This window comes from Bos javanicus, chromosome 14, assembly GCF_032452875.1.
Source record: "Bos javanicus breed banteng chromosome 14, ARS-OSU_banteng_1.0, whole genome shotgun sequence".
In the NCBI taxonomy this organism is placed as follows: Eukaryota; Metazoa; Chordata; class Mammalia; order Artiodactyla; family Bovidae; genus Bos; species Bos javanicus.
Window position 1 is genome coordinate 665,835 of NC_083881.1, and position 19,214 is coordinate 685,048.

General features: G+C 63.7%; 2 protein-coding genes across 12 annotated transcripts; one reads left to right on the forward strand and one right to left on the reverse strand.

Annotated features, from left to right (window-relative positions):
* Positions 1 to 4,991: 4,991 nt before the first annotated feature.
* On the forward strand, positions 4,992 to 16,073 carry OPLAH (5-oxoprolinase, ATP-hydrolysing). 7 transcript variants are annotated; one of them, XM_061438075.1, is made up of 28 exons: positions 4,992 to 5,226; positions 6,912 to 7,135; positions 7,207 to 7,398; positions 7,893 to 7,992; positions 8,071 to 8,194; positions 8,364 to 8,385; positions 8,515 to 8,559; positions 8,627 to 8,792; positions 8,878 to 9,016; positions 9,109 to 9,176; positions 9,305 to 9,570; positions 9,657 to 9,769; positions 9,858 to 10,028; positions 10,166 to 10,303; positions 10,384 to 10,522; positions 10,657 to 10,769; positions 11,009 to 11,160; positions 11,728 to 11,888; positions 11,969 to 12,070; positions 12,141 to 12,315; positions 13,783 to 13,967; positions 14,086 to 14,232; positions 14,320 to 14,454; positions 14,632 to 14,781; positions 14,891 to 15,048; positions 15,148 to 15,308; positions 15,486 to 15,583; positions 15,865 to 16,073. In XM_061438075.1, the coding sequence occupies exons 1-28, from the start codon at positions 4,992 to 4,994 to the stop codon at positions 16,009 to 16,011; spliced, it is 4,026 nt and encodes a 1,341-aa protein (XP_061294059.1). In that variant the 3' UTR covers positions 16,012 to 16,073. The 7 variants fall into 7 exon arrangements, with proteins under 7 accessions (XP_061294059.1, XP_061294058.1, XP_061294060.1 ...); XM_061438074.1 differs by having other exon boundaries at positions 8,364 to 8,559; XM_061438078.1 differs by lacking the exon at positions 4,992 to 5,226 and adding an exon at positions 5,250 to 5,327 and having other exon boundaries at positions 8,364 to 8,559.
* On the reverse strand, positions 15,670 to 19,213 carry LOC133260107 (sphingomyelin phosphodiesterase 5-like). Of its 5 annotated transcripts, XM_061438225.1 has the most exons (8): positions 18,763 to 19,213; positions 17,390 to 18,301; positions 17,097 to 17,295; positions 16,868 to 17,008; positions 16,669 to 16,758; positions 16,510 to 16,573; positions 16,298 to 16,433; positions 15,670 to 16,226 (listed from the first exon to the last, which is right to left on the reverse strand). In XM_061438225.1, the coding sequence occupies exons 2-8, from the start codon at positions 18,212 to 18,214 to the stop codon at positions 16,134 to 16,136; spliced, it is 1,548 nt and encodes a 515-aa protein (XP_061294209.1). In that variant the 5' UTR covers positions 18,215 to 18,301; positions 18,763 to 19,213; the 3' UTR covers positions 15,670 to 16,133. The 5 variants fall into 5 exon arrangements, with proteins under 5 accessions (XP_061294209.1, XP_061294211.1, XP_061294207.1 ...); XM_061438227.1 differs by lacking the exon at positions 18,763 to 19,213 and having other exon boundaries at positions 17,223 to 17,295; positions 17,390 to 18,511; XM_061438223.1 differs by lacking the exon at positions 18,763 to 19,213 and having other exon boundaries at positions 17,390 to 18,511.
* Between the last annotated feature and the right edge of the window lies 1 nt (position 19,214).

Consider the following 19,214-nt stretch of genomic DNA (forward strand, 5'->3'; position numbering starts at 1 on the left):
AAGCCAGATCCCATGCTTCAGGTTTGAGCGTGGAAGGATAAATCAGCAGGGCTGTGACACTGACCACAGGGAGGCGACATTGACAGGGACTGACGGCCGTGTGCACTTGGGGCTTTCCTGTCTGTGGTCATTGTTGATGGTGACCAGCATTGTCGTGAAGCCTTCCTCCCTCACGTCTTTGGTGGCAGGTGCTGGCTGTTGGCCAGGGCTCAACTGGGGCTCTGAGAGACAGCACACCTTTATGTGGCCTCTCCATCCAGCTTGGGCTTCCGCAAAGCACGGCACCAAGGTGGCCTCCCAAGACAAAGTGGGTATTCGTGGCGTTCTAAGACCTAGCCTCCAGAAGTCAGTAGTGTCACTCTTGCCAGACTCTGGGTCAAGGCAGTCACAAAGGTCTGCCAGGCTCAAGGGGAGGTGACATGGTGCCCCCTCCCCATCCACAGGAGCAGTTCAATGTCAAGCTGTGGGAAGAGCAGGTGGAACAGACATGCTGTGGTGGGCTTGGGCCTAAGTCCCAGGCACAGTGACCCCTCTGAGGTGGTCTGGAATACTGCTGCACGAGGCCTTGTCACTGCGCCTGGGCCATGGCCGTGATGGCTATCATCCTCTGTTTGGCTCAGTGCCCTCACCCTCGGCTCTTCAGCTGGACTGAGCAGGTTACCGGTGGAGTCACACAGGCCTTTTTCTCAGCACTGTGGACACTTCGTGTTTCTGTTCTCACTAGGTCAAGATTGCTGTAGTCCATTGACGCAGGTGGAAGCCCCTGGGTGCCCTGCCTGTTGCATGGTCGGCCCTAGCAGCTCAGGATAATCAGAATAATGTTGGTTCTGGGCCTAAGGAGCCCAAAGTGACTGGGGGGGCTGGCTGTTCTTTTCATAGTGCATGCCTTGCTGTGCCCCTCGTGGAAGTGTCCTCCCCCTCCCCCACCCCCCACCTCCAGTAGTATCTCTGGTTTAAGGTCTGGGCACTTCAGGAATGAGAACCCCTTGGTTCTCTGGCCTTTGTGTTCTAGTCACAGCGTACACACCTGGGTGGATTCAGGTTTGAGGGGTATAAAGCTTATACAGATTTGGGAGCTGTGTTGAAGATCCCCAAGAGCAGCCGTGGCCCTGGATTCAGTTATTTACTAGAACTCACAGAATTCAGCACACAGAATTGTACTCATGACCAGGATTCAAGGGAAAGGATGTTAATGAAAATCAAAGGGAAAAGCCTGCTGGGGCAAAGTCAGAGGAAACCAGGTGCCTCCTTCCAAAGTCCTCTCCCTGAGAAATCTCAGGGGACACTCTCCATTCACCCAGCAACAAATTGCAACATGGTGCGTGACATGCTGGCCACCAGAGAAGCTCACTGGAGACTCAGGGCCCAGGGTGTTCACAGGGGCTGGTCACAGTCATAGGCACCCTCTGCCTGGTACGTACCTGGACTCCTAAGAGGAAAGCAGGGGTTCGGCATAAAGCACGTTTATTTGTACAAAGAGTTGAGGTTTGAGCCCCTCTCACTGGGGAATGGCAGGAGCCCTCCTGAAACCTAGGTTCCCAGACACAGCAATTTTGCAACTGTCTTCTGAAGGAGAGCCATCTCAGGGCCCTTTTTAAGAAGGAGGACAAGATCGTATATCCAAAATTAAGGGAACAGAGCGAGGAAAGAAGTCCCAACACAGAACACTAATATTTTTTTGGTTGCACTGGGTCTTTGCAGCATGAGGGCTTAGTTGCCCTGCAGCATGTGGCACCTTAGTTCCCTGACCAGGGATTCAACCTGCATCCCTTGCATTGGAAGGTGGATTCTTAACCACTGGCTGTACCACCAAGGAGGTCTCAACACAAATTTTTAAAGTTGACCGGTATCACAAACATCACAAAACACAAAAAACAAACATAATGTCCTCACTTAACTTCCTGATATATTTCTCTAACATGTTTCCCCTGTGCTTTGTGGATACAAAATCTGATGGCCTCTTAAGATGGTGACACTTTCATGATGTCCCCTTCTATATAAAGAGAGGATAGTTTAGTCTCCCCTCTAACATGTTTAATCAAAGATTATTTTTATAACTTAACTAGCTTGGGTATAAAGTTGTTTTCAGGTAACAGCCCCTTCAGCTTGTTCAGTTACTAAGTCATGTCCAACTCTGCAACCCCACGGACTGCAGCAGGCCAGTCTTCCCTGTCCTTCACCATCTCCTGGAGTTTGCTCAGATGCATGTCCATTGAGTCGATGATGCTGTCCAATCATCTCCCTTTAGCTGTGTTTGTTAGTTGCTTAGTCGTGTCCGACTCTGCAACCCCATGGGCTGTAGCCTGCAAGGCTCCTCTGCCCATGGAATTCTCCAGGCAAGAATACTAGAAAGTGAAAGTGAAAGTCATTCAGTTGTGTTAGATTCTTTGTGACCCCAAGGAATTCTCCAGGCCAGAATACTGGAGTGGGTAGCCTTTCCCTTCTCCAAGAGATCTTCCCAACCCAAGGATCGAATCCTGGTCTCCTGCGTTGCAGGTAGATTCTTTGCCATCTGAGCTACCAGATGGTAGCTTTATCTAATATTGTGTACATTCTCAGAATTGTTAAATTTGAGAAAACCTCTATCAGATTTCTTTTACATATGAGCCCTAAGATTTCAGGGTCTTTAGGGGCTGTTTATCACATTTTAAATGTTTTTTGAATTGAAGAAATTAGCCAACTCCATCAGCCTGATGTTGGTGACGCCCAGCACTGAGAGGCGGCTGTGTTCCTGAGAGTCACTTCTGTACCAGAATGACAGCAATACCTGAACAACACCAGGGAGCAGCTGCTCCCACCTCAGCCTGCCTGAGCAGAGCCCACCATGCCCCCACCCATCCCCAACAGCAGGGGAAGAAATGACACAATGCTGGGTGCAGTGGGAATAGAAAATTAACCTCACTGTGATGACATGCTTTTGGAAATTTTACAGAGTGTGCAACCCTGTGAACACTCTGCTGAGGCCCTGACCTGGAGGGATCCTGAGCCTCCTGACTTCACAGTGAATCTGGCCCTTGCCCCAGGCCCCCTGGGCAGCATGGATGCATCTCAGCGGTGGTCCATCCCAAGAGGGGTCAGCGGCCAGTTGGCAGAGTTACTGATCTGTTGCAGGAACTCTGGGCTGTGACCAGCGGGCTCTTCCTTGGCCTTGTTGCTGTTGGAGTTAGTTCATTAGTTCTGGGGCTTGTCGGAGCGGTTCTGTGGAGTATGTTCCTCTACGGTGTGAAGCTTCCGACGTACTACTCAGCCCCCCGCCTCCCCCCACCCCCTCTTACAGTTAAGCCCAGCTGCTGAGAAGTCGCGTCTGAGTCAGTGGAGCGTTCAGCTACCGGCTGGGCAAAGGTTGTGCTTCAGCTCCCAAGTCAGTGGTGAGCTGTCCTTTGCTGATCAATCAGGGTGCACCTGGGGAACACTTTCAAGTCTGCCCCACATCCAGCCGGCATAATAGGCTGGAGAATACCCGCAGAGATAGCTAGGTTCTGATTCCCAGAGACCATGAATGTCACCTTCTGTGGCAGAAGGAACTCTGCAGATATGATTAAGCTAAGGGTTTTGAGAAGGAGCATGTGTGTTGGAGTATCCAGGGGGCCCCCATGGAAACATGACGGTCCTTTCAAGGTGGCAGCAAAGGGGTATTTGGATGCAGAAGAGCAGGAGAGGTGACCTTGGAGGCAGAGTTGTGGAGTGAGGCAGCCTCAAGCCAGGGAGTGCTGGCCACTGGACACAGCAAAGAACAAACTCTCCCCCGGACCCTCCGGAAGGAACTATCTGTTATTTTAGCCCATAAGACTTAGTTTGGACTTCTGGCCTTTAAAGCTGGAAAAGAATAAATGTCTGCTGTTTTAAGCCTTCACGTTTCTGGTAACGTGTTTAACTCTTAGGTAACTTCTCACTGAGACCTCCACTGTCCTCCTCGACTCCACGCTTGGCGTCTAGGAGAGTCAGCCTGCTCCGCCGTACTGTGGAGCTGCTAGTCCTTCTGCCTGGCCTCTCACCCTGTTGGGGTCTGACCCATGGGTGGGTGTTGAGGGGGAGGCCTTGTCTTCTCATCTTTCCTAGGTTCCTCTGCACTACTGGCTAACAAGTGGAAACTGCAGTGAGCAGGCCCGCAAAATGCAAAAAACGACATGAAATAAATCATAATGGAAGAAATGACTCAAAATAATGGCAACTACACAGAACCATCCCACTAGAAAACACATGGGGAGAAGGAAGGAAGGCCTTCATATGTTCTCAAGTACAAACCCAGTTGTTGCCTTTGAGGGGGCTCCCCTGCCCTCAGGAACTGCTGTCCTTGTCTGCTGGGGCCTCCCTGCTGCCTGCCCCACCCTGTTCCCTGAGGTTGTGGCCCTGAACGTGGTGCCTCATCTGGGGTGCCTGTCCTTCATGGGACAATGACTCTCCCTGCCATCCGCACGGGAGGACCTCCTGCGCTTACCCTAAGGTGCTTGCGAGCTTACCCCGCGCCCCCAAGCTCTGACCCCCCAGAGTCTCTGAGGCCAGTCCAGCTCCTGCTGCTGCTGGGCCAGACACACCCCCTCCCTCAGGGCAGCTCAAACGTCCACCCACCTGCCCCCTTCAGATGATATGCTGGCCACCACCACCTCTGGGACTGTGCCCAGAGACCCAGCCCCACAACCTGGCGTGAGCAGCGGGTGGCCAGTGGGGAGGAGGGACGCCTGAATCATTCAGCTCCTTTCCTGCAACACCACCATGCTAGGCTGGGACCCAGAACCTTCTGTCCACCAGGAGGGGCTTCCGGGAGGGACTCCCAAGTCTGGGACAGATCTGGGCTCCTCTACTCATGAGCCAGAGGCCAGAGGTCGGGAGGTGCCCCGCTCAGGGTGCTTGGAACTGCTGGGTGCTGGCTCTGAAGCCCCGGAATGTGGCTGCAGTGGGGGGTAGGGAGCCGCTGACCTCACAATGGCAGGGTCCGCTGCCCCCTGGCCAGCCTGCCTGCCGCCAGCAGCTGCTGCCCACCGCTGCCGGGCATGTCCCTCCTCAGCAGCTACGAGGGCCTGCGGCAGGAGATCCAGCGGCTGGCACAGGAAAACGAGGAGCTGCGGCGGCTGGTGCAGCTCATCCAGGAGAACCAGGAGCTGAAGCTGGTGCTCAGGAACCGGGGCAGCAGCCTGAGCTTCTGTGGCCCCGGGCTCCTGGCTGAGGTGGCTGCCAGTCCCCGGCTCCCCCGGCGCAGAACCATCAAGTTCAAGGATGTGGAGAGAGGTGCACGCCGGGCCGGGGACTCTGCGGGGGCCACAGGCTCCACCAGTTCAGCCGTGTAGCAAAGTGGGGGCCCTTTGTGTCCCTGGGCCGTGTCCTGTCAGGTGCTGACAGGGGCTGTGGAGGAAGGGGGGTCTGGAACGGGGGCTCTTTCAGGGGTGCAGCAGAGGTGGACCAAAGGGAGGGAGCCATGTGGCTGCCCTTCAACCCCCCAACATATGGGGGACACTGAGGTGGCTAGAGGCCGGTCAGTGGGGAGCCCTGCCGCAGCCAGCATGCAGCCCGGAGCCTGCGCCCTTAAAGCAGCCCACTTCCCCCTCTCCTCCTGGGACCAGCTTCAAAGGCCAGCAAGGGAGTGCAAAGCCGGGGGTGGGCCAGGGGCCAGGGTGTGGATGATGTCCCTAGCCGTCTGGCCCCCTGTCTGCCTGATCTCTGAGGTAAGGGGGCCCCCTTCACCTGCTGCTGCTCTTGGGAAACCGCCTATCCCCCACCGTTCCTTTTCTAGAGCCCTTCACAGCTTGAGCCCACCTCAGACCTGGGCAGGCAGCCAGGCAGCTTTCAGTCCACAGAGGAGCACGCCAGGGAGGGGCAGCCGTCCCCCTGGTGGTCACGGGACTGACCTGCTGTCTGGCTACATCAGCACGAGTGCCGCAGGGTCGGCCAGGGAGGGTGGTGTGGAGGGCCCCCTGCCCACAGCGCCTGTGGAGAGTGAAGGCTTTCTCCAGGATTCGAACTCCTGGCTGCCAGGACCCTCAATTCCAGCCTCCCGCGTCGCTCCCCGACTCCCCCGTCCCTGCAACCGCGGCGCGCTGGGGCGCACTTCGAGGTCGTCTGGGCAGCTTGCTCCCCTCTCCCGGGGCGCCTGGAAGAGGCTTCCCGGGGCGTCCACACCCAGCGAGCTCCGAGCCGGCGGAGGGCCGGGCGGTCGCCGAGCCCAGGTGCCCGCGGGCCGGGCCGCGGGGTGGGGCCGCGCCGGCACAGGGCTGCCTCCGCGGGGATCGGCAAGGAGACGCCCACCGCCCTCCGGCCCAGCTCGGCCCCGCCCCGCCGTACTCGGGATGGCTCGCGGCCGAGGGAGGGGACGGCTCCGGGCCGCCCGATCCTGACGCAACCGGAGAGCCCGGAGCGCCGGGACCGGTCGTGCGGGGGGCGGGTCCCGCTTCCGGGCTGGGGGCGGGCGCGGGCAGGCTGCCGAACTGACGGCGAGCGACCCGGAGCCGACAGGCCAGGTGGGGACCCTCCCCGCTCTTCTCCTCACCCCTTGCCCCCGATCGCCCCCGCCGCGCGCTCCTCCTCGCCTCCCGGCCCCGGCCCCGGCCGGCCGTGTGCGCAGGCTCCGCCCGGTCCCCGTCCCCTCTTGCTCCAAGGTCGAGCCTTCGGGCAGTGAGCCTTCTCTCACCTGCCCCCAACGCAAGTGCCTCTTCCTGCTTAAAGGGTCCAGAAACCCCAGCCCCAGGGCTCCTGCTGCACCTCCTCCTCGGAAAGTCCTGCTCCAGGAGGCCCTGGGTTTCCGCCGCAGTCCTGGGCACTGGAACTGGGGAGTAGGCACAGGGGGCATTAGGCCCAGACCGGACTTGCCCAGCTCTGACTCCACCCAGGGCCCCTTCTGGGCCCGGAATCCCGTCCTCTCCCCATCCCAGCTCTGCTCAGGGCTGCCCGCCTATGGATGACCCACTGCTTCTGGCCAGTTCTCCCAGGACTGCCGGCTGAGGAGTCGCTGCTGGACTCCAGCCCCATCACCATGGGTGGCCCGGAGGGGCGCTTCCATTTTGCCATCGACCGTGGAGGCACCTTCACAGATGTCTTTGCCCAGTGCCCAGGGGGGCACGTGAGGGTCCTAAAGCTGCTTTCAGAAGACCCTGCCAACTATGCAGACGCCCCCACTGAAGGCATCCGCCGCGTCCTGGAGCAGGTGGGCAGGGCAGGGTGGCGGGTGGAGGGGTCTCTGGGCCAGAGGCCTGAAGTCTGACCACGTGGTTCCAGGAGGGGGGCGTGCTGCTGCCGCGGGACCGGCCCCTGGACACCAGTCGCATTGCCAGCATCCGCATGGGCACCACGGTGGCGACCAATGCGCTGTTGGAACGGCGGGGAGAGCGGGTGGCACTGCTGGTGACGCGCGGGTTCCGAGACCTGCTGCACGTGGGCACCCAGGCCCGCGCGGACCTCTTTGACCTGGTGAGCTCATCCACCTCAGCCGTGGCTGACTCCGCAGAGCACATTTTCCCTGGGGTGCCTAGGCCTCTCAGGGAGGGCAGTCCTTGCAAGGGTCAGTGCTAGCCCAAGGCCACAGCTGATAACAGGTTCTGGACACTCATGGTGGGACACTGAGTCCCCCCCAGCCCTGAGTGGCCACGTGTTGTCCTGGGCCTGTCCTCCACTCTGCCCTGTCCTGGACGCTGACCCTCGCCCCTCTGGGGGGTTCTGGGATGGAGCAGCTCTGTGAGGGCAGACAGCTGACGGCACTTAGATGCCTGGGGGCAGAAAGCCACACCGGGTGGGCCTTCCTGGGGCCACCCAGTCTGACTGTCTCCTGGGACCATCCCGTCTGACTGTGTCTCCTGGGGCTGCCCACTGGGACACATCCCCTTTGCCTGCATCGCCCCATCCACGCAGGACCCCAGCAAGGACCCTCAGGCCTGGGCCCCCTCTGAGCCTCTGCCCGCCCTCAGGCCGTGCCCATGCCCGAGACGCTGTACGAGGAGGTGCTGGAAGTGGACGAACGGGTGGTGCTCTATCGAGGGGAGCCGGGTGCTGGGACACCCGTGAAAGGTACGGCGCCGCCAAGTGCTGGGGGCGGGGCAGCAGGCACTGACAGCCTTTGACCCCGACCCCGCGGCTTCCCCGAAGGCTGCACAGGGGACCTACTGGAAGTGCAGCAGCCTGTGGACCTGGGGGGCCTGCGAGGGAAGCTGGAAGGTCTCCTGTCCCGGGGCATCCGCAGCTTGGCCGTGGTGCTCATGCACTCATACACGTGAGTGGGCTGTGGTGGGGCGGGGACGCGGGGCGGGGGCCGGGGGCTGGGCCGGCGTGCTGGGGGTGGGGGGCGGGACGGCGTGCGGGGCGCGGGTGGAGCAGGGGCGGGCATGCGGCGTGCGGGCTGGCGGGCGGGGTTGGGTCTCAGTGGCGCTCGGTCCTCCTAGGTGGGCCCAGCACGAGCAGCAGGTGGGCGCCCTGGCCCGGGAACTGGGCTTCACGCATGTGTCGCTGTCCTCGGAGGCCATGCCCATGGTGCGCATTGTGCCCCGGGGGCACACGGCCTGTGCTGACGCCTACCTCACGCCCACCATCCAGCGCTACGTGCAGGGCTTCCGCCGTGGCTTCCAGGGTCAGCTCAAGGTGAGACCCCCTCCCTGCCCGCCCCTGGCCCGCCCCACCCCGCCCCTCACCGCCCGCCTGCCCACAGGACGTGCAGGTGCTGTTCATGCGCTCCGACGGTGGGCTGGCGCCCATGGACTCCTTCAGCGGCTCCCGCGCTGTGCTCTCCGGCCCTGCGGGGGGCGTGGTTGGTTACTCAGCCACCACCTACCGGGTGGAGGGCGGCCAGCCAGTCATCGGCTTTGACATGGGAGGTATGAGGGCCCGAGGGTGGGGTCCGGGGGCCTCAGTTGCTGGGCTGGGCAGCATCTGGGTGTCCTTGCTCCCCACCCCCACCAGGCACGTCTACCGACGTGAGCCGCTATGCTGGCGAGTTTGAGCATGTTTTCGAGGCCAGCACGGCTGGTGTCACCCTCCAGGCCCCCCAGCTGGATATCAACACTGTGGCAGCCGGTGGGGGCTCCCGCCTCTTCTTCAGGTCAGTACCATCCTGCACCTGTGCGGGGACCCCCAGCCCCGCCTCCTAACCCGCCTCCCAACCCGCCTCCAACGCCAGTCCCCTCTCCAAAGGTCGGGCCTCTTCGTGGTGGGGCCAGAGTCTGCGGGAGCCCACCCTGGCCCCGCCTGCTACCGAAAAGGTAAGCGCCGGCATACTCTCCCTGAGACCCTTCCGGCACAGCCCAGCCCCTCCCCCAGCCCCACCCCCACTGGCCACGCCTGGCACCCACCTACAGCCCCCAGCCCCCACACTGTCCACACCTCCCAGGGGGCCCTGTGACAGTGACGGATGCTAATCTGGTCCTGGGTCGCCTGCTGCCTGCCTCTTTCCCCTGCATTTTTGGGCCGGGAGAGGACCAGCCACTGTCCCCGGAGGCGTCCCGAAAGGCCCTGGAGGCTGTGGCCACGGAGGTCAACAGCTTCCTGACCAATGGGCCTTGCCCGGCCTCCCCGCTGAGCCTGGAGGAGGTGGCCATGGGGTTTGTGCGTGTGGCCAACGAGGCCATGTGTCGGCCCATCCGTGCACTCACGCAGGTACGCCCACCTCTGCCCTTGCCTGTAGGGGGAGTTGGGAGGGCCAGGTGGATGTAGGGGCCACTGATCCCCTTCTGGTTCCCCAGGCACGAGGTCATGACCCCTCGGCCCACGTGCTGGCCTGCTTTGGGGGAGCTGGTGGGCAGCATGCTTGTGCCATTGCCCGGGCCCTGGGCATGGACACTGTGCACATTCACAGGTGTGTCTGGGTGCAGTGCATGGGTCCGGGGAGGGGGGCCCACTTTGGGAGACACTGTACCCACCGCTCTGCCGTCCTTGTCCTGTAGGCACAGTGGGCTGCTGTCGGCGCTGGGGCTGGCCCTGGCTGATGTGGTGCATGAGGCGCAGGAGCCCTGCTCCCTGCCATATGCTCCCGAGACCTTTGCACAGCTGGACCAGAGGCTGGGCCGCCTGGAGGAGCAGTGTGTGGAGGCCCTGCGGGCCCAGGGCTTCCCCAGGTGGGGCTCTGGGGGCTACCAGGCCACCTCACTTGGGGTCCCGTCAGTGGCAGTCGGGGAGGGCCAGGCTCTGAGAGCTGCAGGAGGCGCCCCCACCTGGCCCCCTGTGCTAGCACCCCCACCTGCCACCATTGCAGGTCCCAGATCAGCACCGAGAGCTTCCTGCACCTGCGCTACCAGGGCACGGACTGCGCCCTGATGGTGTCTGCCCACCAGCACCCGGCCAGTGCCCGCTCACCCCGAGCTGGTGACTTTGGGGCAGCCTTTGTGGAGAGGTATGTGACCTCCGCCTCCCAGGAGCCCGGGCGCATGGGTTGGCCTGGCTGCCGCCCCTGACAGTCCCCTCGGGACGCAGGTACATGAGGGAGTTCGGCTTCATTATTCCCGAGCGGCCGGTGGTGGTGGATGACGTGCGGGTCAGGGGCACCGGCAGCAGCAGCCTTCGCCTCGAGGACATCCCAAAAGCCCATAGTGGGCCTCCCCGGGTAGATAAGGTTAGTGATCCCACGTGTGCCCACCCACCCGCCCACCCACCCACCCACAGCCACTGGGACGTGAGGACAGGAGTGGAGGGGGAGTCAGGGAGAGCTCTGGGCCTGGAACCCTGCTCACCCCACACCCTCCTCAGATGACCCAGTGCTACTTTGAGGGGGGCTACCAGGAGACCCCTGTGTACCTGTTGGGAGAGCTGGGCTGTGGGCACAAGCTTCAGGGGCCCTGCCTCATCATTGACAGCAACAGGTGGGCTGAGGCCTGGCTGGGGTGGGGGTGTGTGGGGTGAGGCCCAGGGTGAACTGTGGGGCCCTGGTGGGCGGGGGGTGGGGGTGGGGTGGGTCAGTCCTCTGGCCCCAGCTGCAGGAGTCTGGAGGACTCTGGGGTCCCTTCACGGTTGGGATGTTCCTTGGCCTGGGTATGTGGGGACCCTGGTTGGGTGGGGGTCTGGCCTGGCTTCTCCAGCCCCTCTGCTCCCCTGCCCCCAGTACCATCCTGGTGGAGCCAGGCTGCCAGGCAGAGGTGACTGAGACTGGGGACATCCGCATCTCTGTGGGGGCTGAGACAGCCAGCGTGGTGGGCACGCAGCTTGACCCCATCCACCTTTCCATCTTCTCCCACCGCTTCATGAGCATTGCTGGTGAGTGGCTGCACAGTCCTGCTCCCTCACCTGCTCCCTGCGGTGCAGGGTGGGGGTCTGCACGCTGGGCAGTGTGTGCTGGGGTGCCTGGCAGGGGTATGCAGGGAGAAAGTGCGATCGGGGGAAGGGCAGAAGCAGAGCCTCTGAGCAGCGGGGCAGGCAGTGTGGCCCCAGCCCTGGGAGGGACCTGCTGCACCTGCAGGTCTGGGGCAGGGGGTGCTTTTGCCCTCCCAGCACCGTGTGATCTGGGCTCTGCACAGGGAACCCAGGCTCAGGGTCAGGCTAGGTGCTTGCTGGGGCCACTAACATTGGGTTCTTACTGCAGGAGGCAGGGCGTGGGTTTGATGGGGGCACCGGGCAGGGCTGAGAAGGGAAGGGCTGCCCTTGGCACGAGCAAGACGTCTGGCCACGTCCTCACGTGTCTAGGTACACCGTCACCATCACCCGCTTCGGGTCCTGGGTCTGGGACTCAGAGGCCTTGAAGGCGGTGGGCCCCGCCCCTCTGTACCCAGGCCGGGCTGTGGGCAACATGGGGCCAGCGGGCATCTGGTCACTATGTGCCTCCAGAGCAGATGGGCCGCATCCTGCAGCGCACGGCCATCTCCACCAACATCAAGGAGCGTCTGGACTTCTCCTGCGCCCTCTTTGGGCCCGACGGGGGGCTGGTCTCCAACGCCCCTCACATCCCTGTGCACCTGGGTGCCATGCAGGAGACGGTGCAGTTCCAGGTTCGGGAGGCCCCTTCCCCTGACCCCCCTACCCCTCAGCCCTTCCCCCTCCCCACTCTGCACCTGTCTCTTGGCTTCAGATTCAGCAGTTGGGGGCTGATCTCCACCCCGGCGATGTGCTGCTGAGCAACCACCCCAGCGCGGGGGGCAGCCACTTGCCAGACCTGACTGTCATCACACCGGTGAGGGGCACTGCCCAGGGACCTGTGGAGGAGGGCCACCGGCGCTGCTGACCGTTGCTCCCACCCCTAGGTGTTTTGGCCGGGTCAGACACGGCCTGTGTTCTATGTGGCCAGCCGTGGGCACCATGCAGACATTGGGGGCATCACACCAGGCTCCATGCCCCCCCACTCCACCAGCCTGCAGCAGGAGGGCGCAGTCTTCCTTTCCTTCAAACTTGTGCATGGGGGAGTCTTCCAGGAAGAGGGTGAGTGGCACTGGGCTGGTACATCTGGCTGCTTCCTACCTGCCCTCCCCCCAGGCCAGCCTCCAGGCTGGGGTAGCCAGGCAGTGACCCCGCAGAGTGGTTGCACAGTATCTCTCAGAGATAATCAGAGGCGCTGAGCTAAGTTGTGCCTGGGCCCAGGGAGGCCTCAGTGGTTTGGGGGTGGGTTGTTGGCCAGGACACCCAAGGGTGCAGGAGAGGGAGAAGCCTAATTCAAGGTGGGCAGCTGCTTCTGTTTATAATTCATACATTGGTTTGCCTTGGGTCTGGGGGCTGCAGACAAACAGGGGTGCCAGGGGCTACAGGCTCCTGGAGAGCTTCCATGGGCCTGGGTCAGGGCAATGGGTGGCGAGGCAGCTGTGAAGGGCTTCAGCTGGGCCCGAGCTGGTCTGCTGGTGCACTTGCTGACATGCAGTACATAGAGGGTCGGAGGATGGCCTGCAGGCCAGGTGGGGGTGGGGTGGGGTGAGGGTTCTTCCTGCCCTGGGGGATGCTGAGCCTCAAGCTGGGGACAAGGGTGAAGGTGGTCTGGAGGTCAGGGTTGGTGTCTGGTGGGATTTGGGCATGGGGGAGGGAATGAAGTTTGGACAGCTGTAGGATGGAGGTTCTGGCTCTGTGGTTGCTGAGGAGGTGGGGCAGCAGCTTTGGTGGGACCTGGGGGCGGGACGGCCAGTGTGAGGCTGCCAGGGGTGAGACCCCCGGGGGCATCTCAGAGTGAGAACAGGTGATGGGTGACCAGACCATGTGCTGCTGTGGGTGTGAGGACACAGATAAAGGGGCCGAGGCCTGGCTGCTGCCTGGGTCAGTGCGGGGTGGGGGCAGAGGGCAGGGACCCCTGAGGGACATGGACAGGCAGAGGACCCGGTGGCCAGGGAGCCTCAGAGAGGATCCTGACCCAGACTCAGGAGAGGCGCTTTCCCAAGGCACGGAGTGGTCCTTGGGGTCGAACCTGTACTGCTTGCCATGGGTGGAGGCTTTGTCCTGGTCTGCTGGGGCCAGGGATGGGGGAACAGACAGCCATGCTGATGCTCTTTCAAAGTGATTGGCTGTGGCTGCGAGTGGTAGGCCCTGGTGGGGAGGGGGGGGTTAAATAAGGGAAGTGGTTTTTCCTCTTGGCGGGAGGCCTAGAAAAGGCTGGAGAGTGGGCCAGTGGGAGGTAGGGCAGGAGGAATGGAGGTGGTGGGGAGAGTTTGCTCGGGGAACCTGCCCCCTGCCCCTGCCCTTACCTCCAGCCCATGTGTGGTCACAGCAAAGCTACCTGTCTATTCTAGGGTGCCCTGGGGGACTGGGGTGTGATGAGAAGGTTCAGCGGATGGGGGAAGAGTCAGCAGAGTAGTAGGGAGCCAGTGCTGGGCCAACACGTGGAGCCTGCAGTGCCCCGGCAGAGGAGCAGGGCACCAGGCGGCCCTGGGACTCCCAGGTGGCTCAGTGGCGGTCCCATCCATTTAGCGGTGACTGAAGCCCTGCGGGCGCCAGGCAAGATTCCAGGCTGCAGCGGGACACGGAACCTGCACGACAACCTGTCGGATCTGCGTGCCCAGGTGGCGGCCAACCAGAAGGGCATCCAGCTGGTGGGCGAGCTCATCGGGCAGTACGGCCTGGACGTGGTGCAGGCCTACATGGGCCACATTCAGGTGGGCCGGGGGCAGCAGAGCGGGTAGCTCTGTGCTCGCCCCCAGGTGGGTGGGCAGAGGAGGAAGGGGCACCTGGCCCACCTGGAAGGGACATGGCTGATGCTGAACTCCCCACCAGGCAAACGCAGAGCTCGCTGTGAGGGACATGCTCCGGGCCTTTGGAACTGCCCGGCAGGCCCGGGGCCTGCCCCTGGAGGTGTCTGCAGAGGACCACATGGACGACGGTTCCCCTATCCGACTCCGAGTGCAGATCAACATGAGTCAGGTCAGTCTTGGGAGGGGGTGGGTACCTCCTCGGGCATCACGGGCACACCTGCCGGGCTGCTGACCTCTCCCCCACTCTGGTGGGCAGGGTAGCGCGGTGTTTGATTTCAGCGGCTCAGGGCCGGAGGTGTTCGGCAACCTCAACGCGCCGCGGGCCATCACGCTGTCTGCGCTCATCTACTGTCTTCGCTGTCTGGTTGGCCGCGACATTCCACTCAACCAGGTGCGCGGGGCTGTGCTGTGTGCAGGGACAGCGGCTCCATCCCAAGCCCGGGTCACCCTCAGTGACCGGGAGAGGTCAGCTCAAGGTCGGCTAGATCTTAGGAAGCAGGTGGTGTACCTCCCTCCACACACACCCCCGCACCCCCCCTCCTTGTTGACAGCCGCCATCTGCCCTCAGGGCTGCCTGGCTCCGGTGCGCGTGGTGATTCCTAAAGGCTCCATCCTAGACCCTTCCCCCGACGCGGCCGTGGTGGGCGGCAACGTGCTCACGTCGCAGCGCGTGGTGGACGTCATCCTGGGGGCCTTCGGGGCCTGCGCCGCTTCCCAGGTGCGGTGGGCCCAGGGGAAGCTTTGTGCGGCCAGAGGCGGGGAAGGGCTGCGGGAGGCAGGGAGGGGCTGCACTCGCAGCCAGCGCAGCGACCCCTTGCCCCTGCCAGGGCTGCATGAACAACGTGACCTTGGGCAACGCCCACATGGGCTACTACGAGACGGTGGCGGGCGGTGCAGGCGCGGGACCGGGTTGGCACGGGCGCAGCGGCGTGCACAGCCACATGACCAACACGCGCATCACCGACCCCGAGATCCTGGAGAGCAGGTGACGGCTGGGGTGGGGGGCCGGGGGGGGGCGGGGCTGGGCAGCGGGGCCGGGCGTTGCGGGGGCGGAGCCGGCTGGGCTGAGCCCAGGACCGTGCAGGTACCCGGTTATCCTGCGCCGCTTCGAGCTAAGGCTGGGGTCCGGGGGTCGCGGCCGCTTCCGGGGCGGCGATGGCATTATCCGTGAGCTGCTTTTCCGCGAGGAGGCGCTGCTGTCCGTGCTGACTGAGCGCCGCGCCTTCCAGCCGTATGGCCTGATGGGTAAGTGGTCCCCCACCCCCACCTTCCCGCCACGCCCAGCCCCTATCGCCGTGGGGATTCTGTTCCCCACCCACCTCCTGTCCCATCTGTCCTCTTGTTTCCCCACTAAACAACCCCCCTCCCCCATCTTTCACTTCCTTGCCTCCTGGGCCACTCCCACCTTGCCTCTTCCTGCAGGGGGTGAGCCTGGTGCCCGGGGCCTAAACCTACTCATCCGGAAGGACGGCCGGACAGTAAACCTGGGTGGGAAGACCTCGGTGCCCGTGTACCCCGGGGTAAGGACTGCGGCCTGGCCTGTCCCATCTTCACTCCCCCACCCCAGTGGCCCTCATCCCACAGAGGGTGAATGGAATTGTGGAGATAAGCGGAGACCGAGTTTAATTTGGCTCCTGCAAGAATAGGGGGCCGAAAAAAAAAAAAAAGAATAAGGGGCCGAGGACCCGGGCTCCGCGGTCCAAGCTGGCCGATATGGACACGCTGCCCCGTGGGGATGGGGCCTGCAGCGGGAGGCAGGGCAGCGCCAGGCCCAGGTTGATCCTGCCCCTCTGCTCCACAGGACGTGTTCTGTCTGCACACACCAGGCGGTGGGGGCTACGGGGACCCGGAAGACCCCGCCCCACTGCCAGGTTCGCCCTTGCAGCCCCTAGCCTTCCCAGAGCGGGGCAGCGTGTATGAGTACCGCAGGGCCCAGGAGGCTGTGTGAGGAGGTCCCACACAATAAAGATCCCTGAAGTCGCCGTTTCCCCTGGCGACTGGCCAGGCTCACGTTCTGTGTCACCGTCCGTCTTTCCACCCGTTCTGGCACCTGTCTCCTGCAAGCTGGCCTTAGGAGGACGTGGACACTCGGAGCCGAAGTCCCACGGCCAGGTGGTCTGTGAGCCCGGCCAGGGCAGTGCTGAATGTCACCTGCTCCACCTCCTGGAGGGCGGGAGGCAGGTTGGAGAGTCGCCCCAGCACGGCAGGCCCATACCCTGAGCTCTGGCACTTACCGGGCTCAGAAGGCCTCCAGGCGCGCTGCGGTAGGTGATGTAGTCCAGGCGCCGGCCCCGCCAGGACTCAGCTGGGGGGCCTCCACGGGGAGGGCCTGCCAGGTAGCGGCGGCGCCCTTTCTTCTGCTCCAGGGCCCTGAGGAGAGGCCGTGTCACCAGGGTCAGGGCAGCCCTCATTCCCGACCTTGTCTGACTCCCAGGTAGCCACTCACCTACGCAGCATCTCCGGCGAGCAGGCCACGGAGCGGCGGAGCTCCGAGGGTCTCAGCAACGTCCCTGGGGTGGGCGGGGAAGGGCGTTATCAGTGGGCGTCTCCGCGGAGCCCGCCTGAGGTCCGCCCGCCCCCATCCGGCTGCCCCGCCCCGGCGTACCCAGGGCCCAGGGCTGCTCCCGGCGCGTGCCCAGCCGGCAGGGGTCCCGGAAGCAGCTGAAAAACCGGTGCTCCTGTTCCTGCTGGTGGTCTGTGGAGAGGTGACATTCGGGGTGTGTGTGTATATGTGAGTGTGTGTGTATGTGTGTGTGCACGCGCGCGCAGGGGGGGGTGTGTGTGTGGGGGGCGGGCCGTCTTACCTAGCGAGCAGTTGTCGAAGTTGAGGTCACCCAGGAGCACGCTGAAGGCCACGGCCTCGTCACTCTGGCGGCTCTCCGCCTCGAACTGCTCGGCCCAGTCCAGAAGCACCGTCAGCTGTTTGCAGCGCAGGAGCCCGTCCTCTGCGGGGCGGGGCGGAGGAGCCGGTGTCCGCATCCTGGACACCCAGCTTCGCCCCCCGCCCCACCCCATCCTGATCCGCTAGCCCACCTAGGGACTCGCGGCGGCTGGGGCAGTGCATAAACTTTGCAACGAGGGGAGGTGCTGGCCAGGGTTGGGACTCGCCGCCGCCGCCACGCAGAGGGGCCTCCTGCTTACGAACCCGGCAGGGCTCACCGCTGGGCGCGTGCAAGTGTGTGCAGTGCAGGAAGCCCACGACGCGGCGCCCGTCCAGGATGCCCAGCTGCGCCTGCAACACCACGGACCTTGGCGCTCCTTCGCGTGTTCCGCTCCAAGCCCCGCCCCTCCCTGGTCTGGGAGCGCCGCGTACAGGGGACAGGTACCTGCGCGGAAAGTAGTCCCTTGGAGGCCAGAGCATCCTCGCCACGTGCGTGGGGGAAGGACTGGAAGGCGGCGCGCAGCAGCGGATAGCGCGAGGCCAGCAGCAGCCCACTGCCCAGCAACTTGAGGTGTAGGCCGGGCTGCAGGCCGAATGTGCCCACGTCGTACAATACCGGGCCCAGATTAGATGCCAGGAGGCTAACCAGGCGTCGCTCTGCGCGAAGATCGAACGCCTCCTGCAGGCATACGAAGTCCAGACTCGCTGGCATGGCGCCTGTCAGCACCCCGCACGGCATCGCCTGCACTGGCGAACCGCAGCCCGTAGCCTCATAGGGCGAACGCCGCAGGCCGGCGAGCAGCACGGCGCCCACAGCCGCGGCCCGCCGCTGCGTGTGCGGCAAGTTGTTGAAGCGCGCCAGCCCGTCGGGGAGCAGGCACAGGTTTGCGCTGAAGAAGCCGAAGCTGCGCGCGGGCTCAGTGCGGGGGCACCAGGGCGCAGGGGGCGCCCAGCACCGCGGAGGAGGCTGGTAGCAGAAGGGGCGGCGCCAGGCCTGCAGCAGCAGCCAGAGCAGTAGCGCCGGGAGAGTCAGGGGCAGGGCCGCGAGCAGCAGCAGCAGCGCGCCCCCGGCGCCTGCGGCGGTTCTCAGCCAGCTCTGCTCGCTCCGGCTCTCGGCCGGCGCCCAGCAGCCCAGCAGCTGGTCCAGGGCCCAGTAGGCCGGGAAAAGCAGCGCGCGGGTCAGGCGGTGGAGAGCGTGCAGCACAGGGTGCGGGAAGGGCGAGGGTCGTAGGGCGCAGGGCGTCGGGGGCCAGTCGGGCGGGGATGGCATGGCGCACGAGGCTCTTCGGCAGTGTGAGTCTCCGACGACTCATTGGCTTCCAGCGTGCGAGTCGATCCGTGCGTTCGTCCGCGGGAGCTGCAGGGGAGTCGCAGGGGTCAAGGCCACGTGGCACAGCTTGTGCGCGGGGTCGGGAAGGCGCTGTGCCCCGCGAGCTTGGGGGTGCGGACGCTGGCGGAGCCGCCCGGGAAACCGCCCTCTGCTCACTGGCGCGGAGTCTCTGCGGCGGTTGGAGAGAACCAAAAGGAAAGCAGAAGGGACCCTGGTCCCGCCCCAGAAGCCCCTCGCCCCGCCCTCCCCTGAAAGCCTTAAGGAGAACTCGCAGACCGCGCGGACCAGCGCAGCTCCTGGGTGCAGCCCACACCCAGCGGAGGCCGGCACTTTTCCCGTGTCCGGCGGCCGGACGGAGTGCGACGCGCGCTGCGTCCAGCTCTCTGCCTCCTCCCGCCAGTCAGGGTGAAGTGGCCCTTCGCTCCTGCTGCCCAGACTGCGGCGTATACCCAACCCCGACCTGTGCCCCGGTTCGTGACGTCTAGCACCTGAGTACGAAGACACGCCCGCAGACGAGGGGCGGACTCGAGCAGCCTAACCAGCCGCCAGCTCTGCGTCGGCTCTGTAGGCCTACCACGAGAAACTTCAGTCTGGGGGAAGGACCGTTGGTTCAGCTCTGCGCGGCCGGCTTGGCCCTCCGGGGCACGCGAGCCAGATGGGAGCCACTCTATTGGGTCCCAGGACCGAGCTGCTTGGCCTTGCTCAGGTGCTGCCTTGCCCTCCCCTCCCTGGCCCCCATCTTTCTCATTCCAGCTGCGAAGCGGTTCCTAGAGCTCTTACGGTTGGCTCCTAAATTGCCCTGAAGCTTGGGCCAGGGTTGCCCTTCCCGCCTGCAGACACAGAGAAGGGGCTCTGCTCCTCGCACCGCACCCCCCCCCCCAAATTTTCCAGAAATCCCGGATCCCCTGTAGAAATCAAGGTCTGGTGCTGGGTGTGCTCC

Bases quoted from the DNA above. Each gene is read 5' to 3' on its own strand.
- OPLAH (XM_061438074.1), top strand. From the start codon at position 4,992: ATGTCCCTCCTCAGCAGCTACGAGGGCCTGCGGCAGGAGATCCAGCGG. The intron at 11,889-11,968 runs GTTCGGGAGGCC...TCTTGGCTTCAG, and splicing joins AGGAGACGGTGCAGTTCCAG to ATTCAGCAGTTGGGGGCTGA. The intron at 14,233-14,319 runs GTCAGTCTTGGG...TCTGGTGGGCAG, and splicing joins TGCAGATCAACATGAGTCAG to GGTAGCGCGGTGTTTGATTT.
- LOC133260107 (XM_061438225.1), bottom strand. From the start codon at position 18,214: ATGCCATCCCCGCCCGACTGGCCCCCGACGCCCTGCGCCCTACGACCC. The intron at 17,296-17,389 runs GTACCTGTCCCC...GTGGTGTTGCAG, and splicing joins AGGGACTACTTTCCGCGCAG to GCGCAGCTGGGCATCCTGGA. The intron at 16,227-16,297 runs GTAAGTGCCAGA...CCCGCCCTCCAG, and splicing joins CTGGAGGCCTTCTGAGCCCG to GAGGTGGAGCAGGTGACATT.